This window comes from Quercus lobata, chromosome 12, assembly GCF_001633185.2.
Source record: "Quercus lobata isolate SW786 chromosome 12, ValleyOak3.0 Primary Assembly, whole genome shotgun sequence".
Classification (NCBI taxonomy): domain Eukaryota; kingdom Viridiplantae; phylum Streptophyta; class Magnoliopsida; order Fagales; family Fagaceae; genus Quercus; species Quercus lobata.
Genome location: NC_044915.1, coordinates 37,649,989 through 37,663,656, shown reverse-complemented (window position 1 = coordinate 37,663,656; position 13,668 = coordinate 37,649,989). Strand labels below are relative to the sequence as shown.

General features: G+C 36.8%; 1 protein-coding gene across 1 annotated transcript; it reads right to left on the bottom strand.

Annotated features, from left to right (window-relative positions):
* Positions 1-204: 204 nt before the first annotated feature.
* Positions 205-10,599, bottom strand: LOC115971174 (QWRF motif-containing protein 2-like). Its single transcript, XM_031090912.1, has 6 exons — positions 8,749-10,599; positions 4,438-4,557; positions 3,778-3,894; positions 3,606-3,695; positions 902-1,009; positions 205-588 (listed from the first exon to the last, which is right to left on the bottom strand). The coding sequence occupies exons 1-6, from the start codon at positions 10,210-10,212 to the stop codon at positions 529-531; spliced, it is 1,959 nt and encodes a 652-aa protein (XP_030946772.1). The 5' UTR covers positions 10,213-10,599; the 3' UTR covers positions 205-528.
* Between the last annotated feature and the right edge of the window lie 3,069 nt (positions 10,600-13,668).

The window sequence follows — 13,668 nt, the reverse complement described above, 5'->3', positions numbered from 1 at the left end:
TGGTCTTACTTTAAGTAGGCGCTGTCCTACTGGCTTTGTGCCGGTGTAGCTTTTCTTTATCTATTATCCCCTTTACCAAAAAAAAAAAAAAAACTTACAGTAGCAAAAATACATATCAGTTTGTTTATTGGGGCGTGGTGATCATCACACAAACGTAGACATGCAAGATGTTTCAAAAGATTAAAACTAATCAAATACACAGAATAGGAAGAGGCAACTTAATCAACTATTGAATAAAAGGAAACATGGAACCATCATTACACATATTTACATATACATTCCTCAGGCCTATAAGAAAAACACCTGTATACAATCAATCTAATTTTTGATATTATGAACGTCAATTTCCTGCCATCTACTAATCGAAAATACATCATACAACTACTTTTTATGTATTTCAAAGAAGGCCAAATTAGCACTCTTCTGAAGCCACAACCAAACATAAATCTCTTATTACCTCGGGGGTCATCGGATATTGTTAGCTATTAACGTAGGCAGTCAAATGATATGAGCTTTACACTTTCATTGTCAGCTTGGCGGTACACGCTTTAGTTGTATAATATGTGTTCTCAAGCTACACTCTGTCACCTGGCCATAATTAAAATTTTCAAATCAGAAATGTTGTTATTCAATGAAAAAAAACACACACACACACACTAGGAATCTAGGATGCCAACTATTACCGAATTACAAAATTAGAATTTTACATTTTTACTTTTATTTCACTTTTAGGGAAGAGGAATGGGAATGGCTATTCACACAACAATAACGGCTAAGGACATGCCAATGTTAGGTAAACAGTTGCTGCCCTGTTCCCAGGCATTATGCGTGGGAACAGCCATCATAGTTGCGTTGACACTTCCGTCCCAATTACTTGATAATTGTTGAATAGAACAATTACCTGCATGGCTGCATTTGTTGACAGGAAATCTTTGCAGTGATCAAGCAAAGCATGCTCTTTCACACTTAACTTTGAGAGTTCAGCCACCAAAGAGTTCACATTACCAACCTATAAATAACAAATAATTTCATGCATAAGGGACAAATAAGCTAAAGATTGGAAAACAAGTGGCTACTTTAACAATGCAGGATGGACTAGGAACTTGCATGTATGTTTGTGCAGGATGGACTAACACTGGTGTGTGTGTGTGAGTGTAAGAAATCATACAAAAAGGATAGCCATGTGTGGTTGTGTAGAACGAATCATAAAAGGATAGCCAACCCAAAAAAAGGAGGGGGTAAAAAACTTCTTTGGATAGAGAATAGTTTGAAGTACACTTGGATTGTGAAATGAAATCATCTTCTAACAAATCAAATGAGAAGAAAGATGGAGCTTAACAAGATCTAGATATCTCATTGGTTAGAGTTTATTTGAGCCGGGATTAAGTGCAGTTATATCTAATTGGTGTTTGCTGCATGTCTTTTGCATATGAGGACTCTACAGTGTTAGGATATGCAAGATAATACTGTGCTAATGGAGGTCAACAATTCACAAAAAACATAAATGCAATTGCTAGACTATGAAAATCTTTTGCCATCTATGGATAGAGAAGATGAATGATAGTGTAATTGCTTTTAAAAGCAAAAATGAAAAAGTAGCAGGCTAAACAGAGTATAATTCAATATCCCAAAATCATCTACTGTGGAAAACATTTGAAGAACATACAGGGATCAATACTAATAATTTTTTTGGGAAAAATGAAAAAAACCCCTTTGATCTTTGGACCACGGATTTGTATCAGAAAGCAGTGTGAAAATGGATAAACCTAAGAACCATGGATTTGGATCAGGGATCCAAAACCCGACCCACCTAGTCACTTATTTCGCCCACCTCGCCACCAGTTTTGCACCCATCTAGCCAATTGTTTTTAAGTTTTATTTTTTCTTTATATATATTCTAGGATTTGGACATGGTTGTTAGCATCAGCACCATGCAACAGGGGTTTGTTGGTGATTGGGCCATAGTGCCACCGATGAAGGAAGAGAAAAAAGAAAAAGAAAAAATAAATAAAGAGTTTTAAAAGTAATTTTTATTAAATTTTAATTACAAATGTTTTATTATTGATTCTATCACAAGCAATGCATGTGTAGCATTTTCCATTCATTACATTAACAGGAGTGATTTGAGGATTTATCAAATTCAGGGGTTTATAATTTCAAATTAGAAGTACATGGGATTAGGTTGGATTTGACCCAAATGCAGAGGTTGTTTTTTGCATTTTTTTCTTAATTTTTGTAACAAGTCAAGGACCAATACTAATAATGGTAGAGAAATAGTCAGTTAACCTCAGACATGACACAAATAACTTGTAAAGATTGAATGATGTAGGGTACTTTTATGGGGAAAATGCCATTGACAAAGATCAAATGTTAAATTTGGTAACATGGTGTATTGTTCAGTTTAAACCCAAAAAAATTTAAAACTGAAATACTTGTGCATGACAGAGCAAATAAAAAAAAATACAGCTGTGAATGCATGTATGCAAGCATGCTTGTGAATTTACTACCGACATCACTAGATGCATACACTATGCAAAAATAGCAGTTACAATGTATGCACACACACACAGAAATTGACAGTGTTTTTTAACTTCATCATCTTAAATTTGTTCATGTTTTCAATGGTTGTAAAAGTGTGGTTGTGTATATATACTGAAATTTAGATTGATTTAAATAAATTAAATACACTAAGATGATTAAATCATATTTATGCATGAGCAAAACATATAACTGCATATGTGAGTTTGTTGCGAGCATAAAAGCAATATACAGCATGCAGATAATGTGGCCGATAAAACATAAACTGACATACAACATCATATATGGATTAAAATAACTCCAATTTGGCTGTTACCTCTCCAGGAGGTGTCCCCATTTGAAGTGTAAAATCAAAATGATATAACCAAGTAAAATAATAATAAGATAGATGAATTTTCTAGTGTAATTTCAGAACATTGTTTCTTCCCCACAGGGGCAAGGGGATAAAAAAGAGGGGGTGTGTTGGGGGAGGCACAGGGCAGGGAAGGAATGGCAGGAAAAGACTGAAGGTCTATGAAGAGGAAAGTGGAGGTTCCATTAACAAAAAAGCAGAAAAATTGATATACCCACAACAAAGTAAGAAATAGGATTTTAATTGGAAGTCAACATCTCTATATGACCTCAAGGGTGATAGCATCCACTCACAGAAGAAAACAGCCTCAACCTCTGCTGATACAAGAATCCAAGATGATCAAAAGACAGGAATAAATCAATTATCTCTCAACAGATGAAGGAAATTCCACGGACAACATGATCTGTGCTCACATCCAAGGCCATGGACATCTGACTAATGCCACTACTTGGAAAGCAACAGATAATTTTATACCTTCTATTTCAAGTTACAAATGAAATATTCTATAAAGTTAGTTTATAGAGATTGTCAGTATAGAATGATCTGCTACTCTTTCAACCAACCACGACCCTGCAAACCACCTAATGCACAAGCTTATGCTCCATTTATAAGATACAAAACTAGTGTTCGCAAATTTCTGCATATTAAATCCCTTTTTTAAAAAAAGAAGTTAGATGAAACAACAATAGAACAACTTGGGATTAAAAAAAGATACCTTTGATGATAATAAACAGATTGAGGATGCCATAGCCTGCATAACATCAACAGCTGAACAAATGGCATCCTTCACATTTTGGATATCAGCCTGTAGCAACAAAAGAACCAAATTAAAATTTATTCTGCCACAAATGTGCCAATTTTTGGGAAGCGGAGATGTTAATGCTTACCTTTGCCCCACCAACAACAGGAAGGCGAAGAGTGCTAGCCCTCAAAGCTTCAGTAGCCCCTGACAAAGAGCTGGAGTAATCCCGGTCAGTAAGAGGCCACTCTTCCAAATAAGTCATCTGCATTTGTTGAACACAATTAGAATAAAATTCAACATTAGACAGCAAGTGATAGCAACAAACCCTCTTATGCACAAGCATGCATGCATCTCAATATCTTTGTGACATCTAGAAGATAGAAAAAAACCTGAAGAGTTAGCTAGTGTTATAATTTTTTAAGCAGACATAAATTACATAATGGAATTCAAGCCAATGACCCAGGACAAAATTACCTTTACCATAGGCCATAATGTTAGAAGAAGCTAGCTTGGTTCATCTTGCAATTATTCAAATTTTATTTTCCAAGAGGATTTATGGAAAGGAGAAAAAGGTTGAAAAACAGGGAGGGTTCTAAAATCCTAGCACAAAAAGAACCTTTTTAAGAATGTACTCATATCTAAAAATTGAATTATTTACAAACAATAATGCAAAACATGGATAACCCAAATAAGTTTCAGTAGTAAAATGACAATGACGATGATGATGCTCTTAAGCAATGAAAGATTTTAAAGCAAATTTAACAGTCCATTATATAGATAAAAAAAGTGTAGCTACAAATCTTACTTGCCCCTTCAGGATGGAAGTTAGCTTCAAATTTTGCTTCAACAGTTGTAACTCTGTTCTTTTGGCTCTAACAGACTCACGTAGTTTTGAGCTAGTTACCCATGCATTATAAAGGCTTCTCTGCGACAAATAAACATTTATGCAATGAAATAACTTAATATGTTGAAATGAAGAGGTAAAAGCATAACATCTGAAACACTGAAAAAGTGGCAAGTGAAACAAAATAAATAAAATAAATATGCACTCTCACATGAACAAAGTATTGACAACCTCAGCACGCAATTATGTCCTCATCAAGATACAAACATTCATGCTTGGAAATCTTAAATAGCCTGGACTTTTGGGCATCATCTAATTAAGAGGAACACAACATAGAAGACAATATCAAGATAGTGATAGTGAGATTAACAGTTACATGGTGCAATACGCATCCATCTGGAGCAAACAATTTAATAGCAGGCATTTTGAAGAACTATTTTGTACCCACAAGAGTTGTTAGTGATCACTACGAAATATCCTGAAATAAAGCTCTCCATTTAGATGTTAGCTGGGGACAAAATTATTTTGTCTTCATCTAAGACCAAAATGAGACTCACCAGCTCGGAGGAAGCACCAATTTCAAGGAACTACTACTGATGAGTTAGACGTTTGGTTTCATCAAGAATGGCTACTTACTTACTAAATGACTCAAATACCACGAAGTGCTTCTGAGTTCTGTTGATTCAGTTAAAATTAATTATTTGAACTCCGCTTAACAAACTTCTGAGATCAGTAAGTCAGTCCACCATTGATAACATAATAATCGAGGTTGAAGAAATTCAGTATTTTCAATCACATACCAGACATCTTTCTTTTCCAAATCAACATTCACACCTAAGAGGATTGATTAACCATAATTCCAGAGTCCTGCAGTCAATCCTCTGATGAATCACTCTCTAGAATCTTAATTTAAATATTGGGCTTTTGTCTTTCTGATAAAGGCTACACTTCTATAAGGAACAGCATTTGAACTGTTGACAATCACACTCTCCTGCAAACGGTTAAATCTCTTACAGATTGCCCAATTAAAAAAACACACCATCTCCACAGCAAAATTGAAATCCCAAATGCAATTTGAAAAATGACAAAGGACGGGCATCCACTGAGAAAAAAATTTCGGCCAAAAGGCTAACATAATCCTCCCATGGTCCACAAACTAACTCCTAGTCTTTCTTAGATTCCCTGGATTTCATCTCTCTTTACTTTAAAACCGGATATCAACTTTGCCTTTAATTGAAATCCAAAACCAACCTAATACATTGCAACGGAACAGCACGCACCAAGCAATTTGCGGCTAAAGTTAATCTCCCTTCAACTAGAAATGTATCCCAAAAGCAATCTGAGATATGATGAAGGAAGGGCAACCATCGAGCAGTTTGCAGCCGAAAGGAGTGCATCAGCAACCCATCCCATGAGATCACGCATCATTGCAGAAAATAAGGGCACCCAAATGCAGGAATTTTTTTCCTTCAATAAGGAATAATAATTATTTCATGAAACACAAAGTGTACAATAACACATTGGAAATCAATGGCATATACTGGTTATAAACCCAAAGGTTCCCTTAGTGAAGTTACAATTACAAAGAATTGATGAGATCATATATATTTGGTGGGAGCAACCAATAGAAAGTTGACCCAACAAACTGACATTTGAGTCTCTGTAAAAGACCCTTCAAAAGTCCTCCTATTCCTCTCTCTCCATATATGCCACCTTAAACAAGATGGAGCTATGTTTTAAACTCAATTCCTGAAAGTTTTGGGATTCATTGCCAACTTTGAACCATTCCTTTCACCTTTTTAGGACTCCCTTTGCAGAAAATGAGATTACATACCTCTCTGAGGTGCACCGCTAACAAACCCTCATTCTTTCTTAACTAAATGTTCAACCCAAATACTAACTATAAAACATAGCAGCATCCCTCCCCCTGCGGGGACTACTAAAGATGAGTGCATTAACAACAAACAGCAACAAAGTCTTATCCCCAAAATTTTGGGGTCAGCTATGGATCCTCAACAAATTAGCTAGGGTTGGCCACAAGTATTCTTTTCCTTTGTTCCATTTTATCTAAAGTCATTCTCTCTATTGCTTTCTTAATTGTTAGTCTTTTTCTACCTTTTTTCTGTTCTCTCAACTTAGATCAACTTACTCTTTCTTACGAGTGCATTCTGAACATGACCGAACCATCTCAAGCAACTCCCCCTCATCTTTTCATCAATAGGGGCTAAACCTATCTTTTAAATGGATTTCCTTGACTTACTCTTTCTTATCTACATTCACTTTATGAATATGTTGCTTCTTAATAGCCCAACATTCAAATATAATAGGCATAATTGGTCATATAGCAATCTTATAAAATTTTCACTTAAACTTAAATAGATATTCTACGATCAAACAAAATTCCTAATGCACCTCTCCACTTATCCTATAATTCACATCCTCTTCAATCTCTCCATCTTTATAAATTAGTGATTCAAGATATTGAAAGCTCTTACTCTTTACCATCTCTTGACCATCAAGTCTTACCACCCCTCGACTCTATTTCTACTCACTCAAAAGCCTACAAATTCTCTTTTAGTCTTTCTTAATTGAAAGCCTAAAAAGAAAGTCTTTCTAAGGGCTGCACACACAACAACAACGAAAATAAAAATAAAAAAACCTGGTGGACCAAATGATCTGACCAACCCAGACTGGTTTGGCCAATTTTTACTCCAATCAGTTTTATTGAAAAGAAAACTGAGATCTTCAGTGTGGTTGCAGACTTGGTTTAAGTAAAAGCTAGACCTAACCACACCAAAACCAACCGAGTCACTACTGTATTTTATATATTATTTTAAATACTATATATATACACACACACACAAAGAAGGTACACCTTCAGAAGCACCAAATCCTATCAAAGAAGTAAAAACTGAAACAATTAAACAAATCCACCCAAACCCTATCATTTTCATCTCTCTCTCTCTCTCTATCCAAACGTTAGCCACTCCTCTCAACCCTCACACCCCAAAGACACAGTCAGCCTCCTCAACCTGTGGTCACCACTTCGCTGTCCTACCGCCAACAACCCCACATCAGCAACCTTGGTAAGGCCTGTATCTTCCTCTCTCTAGCTGCTTATCTGTCATCTGTTGTCGGTACAGCCCCACAACGACAAACAACCCCTCTCCCTTTCTCTGTGTTTATTTGTGATTTGGCCAAAATCATAACACTGACTAAACCAATCCAAACCAATTAGATGCAGACTCCATCTTGATCAACCAGTCTCAGTGCATGGTTTCTAAAATGACCATTGCGGTCGGCCTGAAATAAACCCCCCCCCCCCCAAAAAAAATTGACCAAACCAAACGCCCTAGATCTTCCCTATCATAAACTTCCAAGAATTTGGAATAAAACTACTCAATGATCATTAAGATTTTATTTATTTAAAAAAAATGATTGTACCGAATGCACAAAGCTCACATTTTATGAGGTATGGGAGAAGTCATAGTAGGCAGGCAACATAACTACCATATCTTTTTTTTTTTAGAGGTTGATTCCTGAACTCAAATGCAACATGTCACTTCTGGTGGACAGCACTTGTCATCGCACTAAGATAAATAAACCATAGATGGTTGTTTACAAAAGTATTAAGATTGTTCTTTTTAACCCAGATAGCCTACATCTTTGCCTCTAGCAAGTTCCACAAACTGCATCAAACCATTGACCTCCACCTTTGAACTATCCCTTACAGCAACTTCCCCTTATAAACTATCCTCTCCCTCCTAGAAATTCAACCTTTTTGACCTTTTACCTCTCTTTCCTCTACCAAACTCTCCACCCTATCATGCTCACTGTTGGTTCCGTGCAAAGTATTGCAAGAGAACACATTCTTTTTCTTCTCAACCGACTATATTCATCCACTTCCATTCACATCTTTTTATCCAACAGAGAACAGACCAGAATCCAGTAACTTGCACTTGACTTAAACTCTATAAGGAATATAATAGATACACATCCATTTAGGAAGAGAAGTTTGTAATGTGGCCAAATCCAACGACACAGCACCATTATCTGATCCATCCAGCTTCATACTTCATCCTTTCTCCCTCAATAAAATGACACTGCATTACTTTCTATACTTTCCATGAATTCAATGCAACAGTATAGTTTTCAAGTAAGGAAATACCATAAACAAATAAATAAATAAGATTGCATGAACAAAGTAGTAACAGAGCAAACATGAGTTAATTATACAATCAACATAGTCAGGATCAAGTCCAGGACATTTACCTCCGCATTCAACTTCTGCGCATATAGGGCAGCATCAGCCCGAGCATTCACAAAACGCCATTGCAAAAACCGATTATGCAAGAGCCTCAACAAATGTGCATCAACTATACGGTTGTCCCCAATCTTCCCTCTCCGAACATCAGCAGCAAAACTTAAAATAGACGGCGTATTACTCAAATTACTACTCGGTGTAGCTGCCACCACCGCATTCCTCATTCGAGACGGGCTCATTCCCCTCAAAGGGGACGACATCCCAAGCTTACTCGGTGAAGCAGGGCGCAATGCTACTCGGATTGGAGACAAGTTTCCCCTGCTATTCACAACTCCATGAGGAGACGATACTGGATTATCAATTGATAACTTCTTCGGCGCAATTAGCTTAGGAGTAACAGCCTTGGCTCCTACATTCTTCGCCAACGGCGAGCACGGCTCCGGTTGGCGCTTCAAACGGTTATTAGTCTCTGACCAAAACCTTGCCGGAACAATTATACCGCGATTTCCACGCTGTCCTTGTAAACCACTACTATTACAGTCTTGTGCTCCAGAAATACTACCAGAAGATACACTTTCAGTATCGGAAGCAATAGGATCAGACTGTGTCTCCGATCCAATAGTTGAATTGCCTTCGACAGCAGCGAGTTCAATTGAGCTCAATCTTCCATCAAACGAAGCCCTAGTGTCTAGCATTGAATTTTGCAATGCTCTAACCACACCACTTGATCCACTGAGATTTCTCTTCTCATCAGTGCAATCCAAGCTCCGAGTCATACAATTCGCTTGCCGTAACCTCGCAGGCCAGCGCTGCTGATCCATCGCCGGCTTCGAATTCTCCGTCTGATCCGAACCTCTCGCCGGAGTAGTCGCCGTCGTGGTGGTAACCTTCCTCCTCTCCGGCGTACCTTTTCTTACATTCGGCGACGGCGACGGCGCCGGCTTAGCCTTGCTGACCTGGAGCGAGAACGACTCTCCCTGAAATGAAACCGATAAGCTTCTTGTCGAAGTGAACAAGAGCTTCTGAGCCGCGGAGACTTCGCCATTGCCGGTTCCGATTCTCAAATCAAGAGAATTCGGGCGAGGAGTGACCGCACGCCTCCGCTCCACCGACTGAGACCGCTTTGTGACCGACGGCATCGGCGTAATCGTAGCCGTCGAAGCCGCCGCCGTCCTCGAAACCAACGGCGACGGACATCTCCGAGAATTATTCAAACTCGTAGCAGTAGTTGTTGTTGTTGTTGTTGTTGTTGTAGTAGTAGAAGAAGAGGAAGAGGAGGACATGTAGCGAGAAGTAACTTCCCGAGATTTTGGACGGCGAGGAGGAGCGATGGCATTGTCGGACTCAGAAGGCAAGAGCGGCCGCCGTGTAGGGTTTTGGCGTGGCTGTTGCTGTTGCTGTGACCGTGGCCCACCTCGCGGCGTTGTTTTGGAATTCAACGCCGCCGTCGTCGTCGACACAGCAGCTACCATTGTTAATATCCACAAATCAATTCCAATCTCATTTCTTAGCCCTAAAAACCTCCAAAAGCTTGGGGTTGGAGAGCCAAGTAGTAAAAGCTCTGAGCGAGTTTCCAAAGAAGACTCAGAGAGAGAGAGAGAGAATAAAGAGCTAAAATTCTCAGTTCTTTTTAGAGTGTCCAAGAGTGAAAGAGTGGCTTTATCGTGATTTTTACAAGAAATTTGATCGGAAATATAACCGTTACGACACGCCGGCGAGAGAGTGAAAGAGACGGAAAAAGAGAAAGGGAAGACGTTTAGGCGAGATTTGAGAGCATAACTGTCGCACTAAGACTGGGGCTGTAAAGTTCAACTAAATTTTTTTTTCTTTTTATTTATTTATTTGGGTTTCTAAATTGTTTCCAATATGAAAATCCTACTCGCGGAATTTATAAGGGGTTGGATACTCGCGTGCTGAAAAGGCAACGTGGTGTAGGTAAGGTAGTTTTGTAATGAGAGTGAAGTGCGTTGGTGGGTTTATGGTGACGTGGAAGCGAGTTTGCGGGGGTTTTTATTTTTTGTTGCACGGTACACGAACAAGTTGCAAGTCATGGTAATGGTAAAGGTATATGAAAAAGATAGAGAGGAGGCTGGGATTCTATGAATCTTCAGAGAGACGTTACGCAAACGACACCGGACTTTTCCAATTTTTTTTAGAGAGTATTTAGGAGAAAATATAGCCGTTTTAAAGTTTTGGGTTTAAAACTCCAACGTCCAAATTTTAGTCCGTTCGATCTTTTTCCTATCATATCATCAAGCATTAATACCTTATAATACCAATAATTATAAGGTATTATTATTAGCATAAGAAAATTACCCATGATTAACATTCACCTCCTTAGTCAATCAAGAACCTTATAATTCTTACTTCTCTACAAAAAAAAAAAAAAAACTTATAATTCTTGCCCAAAAAAAAAAATTCTTAAATAGTATTGTATTGTAGTTCAACTTGCATTTTAAAATCAACTCTTGTTGTCATATAAAAAATCTAGAATGGATTTAATCTCTAATTACATTAAAAACCAATTAATATCTTAGTTTAATAATAAAAAACAATCATCAATAGGGAACGTCATAAATTGAAATTATATTTAACTTGCACTTTCAAATTAAACCCCTCCTATTCTTATGATAACAATCTTATTATGAAAAAATATCACTAATAAATTACAAAATATTATGTCAGCCTACTGTAAAATGCTATTCTATTCTAAAATTATATGAAATGAAATAAATGAGAAGTCATATTAGGTTGCTCTAAAGATGTAGTAGTAGTACTTTATTGGGTGAATGCCAAAAACATTGCTTTTAACGGCTTTTCAATACTACTCCAATTAATACATGATGTGTGCGTAAAGAGATGAAATCATGAAATGATTTACTCCCTATCTCAAGAAACTTTTCTTTTTTCCCATTTTTGCTTGAGATTAAGAAACTCATTGCTATGGAAACAAATTCTAAAAAAGAAATATCATGATTATATGAAGGTTTTCTTCGCTCAAAATGTCAGAATAAGTGGATTCTAATTAGATCAACTGATAAAAACTGTAAGGTGTTTTGGTCTAATGATAAAAAAATATAATTAAAAATAAATGCTATAAGTTAATAACTCTCTCAAAAAAAAAAAATTTGTCAGAATAAATCACTATGAGGAGTAGATAAAAATAAAGTAGGTGCAGGTGGCTTCTCTTTGTGCTTTTTCCTCTCACTGATACATGCTTCTTTTTCTCTCTTTTTTTTTTTGGGTTGCTTTACTTCACTAAAATTAGGGGAGAAGAAACTGAAAATTGATGTCACCGACTAGATCAAGACCAAAAACTAATACATCAAGGTCATTAGCGTCACCATTAACCAAAGAGTAACAAACTTTGAATGTCTTAAAAGTGAAAAGGACAATCATCCTCCCAGGTTTGAGTTTTAGTGACTCCATAATCTAAAGTTAATCCTAAGTCATACTAATTGCCTTTCTCCCCGTGGGTCATCAAAGCATCAAACCCAACAAACTCCTTCCTAACCCCCCAAACCCCATATTTCTAGTTGCATAACTATTTTGTATCAAATTATAAACAATGTTTTTCTTAATAAATAAATAAAGGTGACCTTGGCATGGATAATGCCAATTTAACCATAGTTCGTCAAATTCCTCTTTCCACCTTGGCCTGGATCAAGCCACAAAAAATAAATTCTTTAAGAATCTCTACATTGGTGACCTTGGAAAGGCTTCTCTCAAGCCAAAAGTGCATCAAATGCCAAAATAAAATCAACGTCCAACAAAAAACAAAGTGCAAATAACCCTAAACTACCTCCAAATGTGCCACTAAATGCCAAATGCACCCAAAGTTTATGCCATAAGTCTTGTCTATTAATCTCTCCCCATCTAACATAACCACTTTACGTCGATTTTCAAAAGTACTATTCAACTCTTGTTGGATCAAGACATCCATAAATTTGCATTGACATATGCAGAAGTTGTTTGTTCAGTTGTTCCATCAAATGTCTCTACCTCAAATTCGGCGTTAGAAACCATTGACCTAAGTACTAAACGCTTTGTAAAGGACTCACCTAACATTTGTCTTCCCAATAATCAGATTTACGAACCAATCAACAAAATATCACAAGAGAATATATCTAAATGCCTAAGTAGTGAACTTTGGATGCGAAGAATATATCCTACCTAGGTAGCAAAAATCCAAACACCTAAATAGCGACTCTTGGCTCTAAAGAACAAATCCAAATGCCTAGGTAATGAAACTTAGCTCTAATGGTAGTTTTGTTGCGGGAAAGGTCTTCGGATAGCACACCCTTACAAGATTGATTGAAATATTATGAGTTTTAAAAAGATTTTCAAGTAAATAATACCAAGAATTTATGTGGTTTAGCAATAGCCTACCTCCACAAGTAGTATGAGATGAGTTTATTATATGAAAAGGAGATCATAAAGTGTTAACATACTCAAAAGATGACTCACAAATAACAAAATCTCTTTAGAGCTCTCTCAAACTAATTCAAAGTCTCTTCCCATGTGAGAGAACCTTTGCGTAAAGCCCACAAATCCTTTGCGGTATTATTATCTATTTATAAGACTTAAATATTCATTCAATTTTTTTTTGACAAACGAGGGTATTTAAATTTTTTTTGAATATCTTACTATTTTTTCGGGTGTATGCAATCGCCTGTCCCACACGTACCACGTTATAAAAATGAGGAATCTCATGATAATAGTCCTACAATATTGGCAAGAGGTTTAGAACCTAAAATCTCATAGATATTATGAAGCCTTAAAAACCACTAAGCTAACCTCTTGAGATTTACAATATTCATTCATTGATAGACAATCAATAAATTTTCTTAGCGAGTAAAGAATACATTCCTAGAAAGACTAGACTAAACAAGAAATGGACTTCTTCCCACCAAGTATAATTAGAAAAC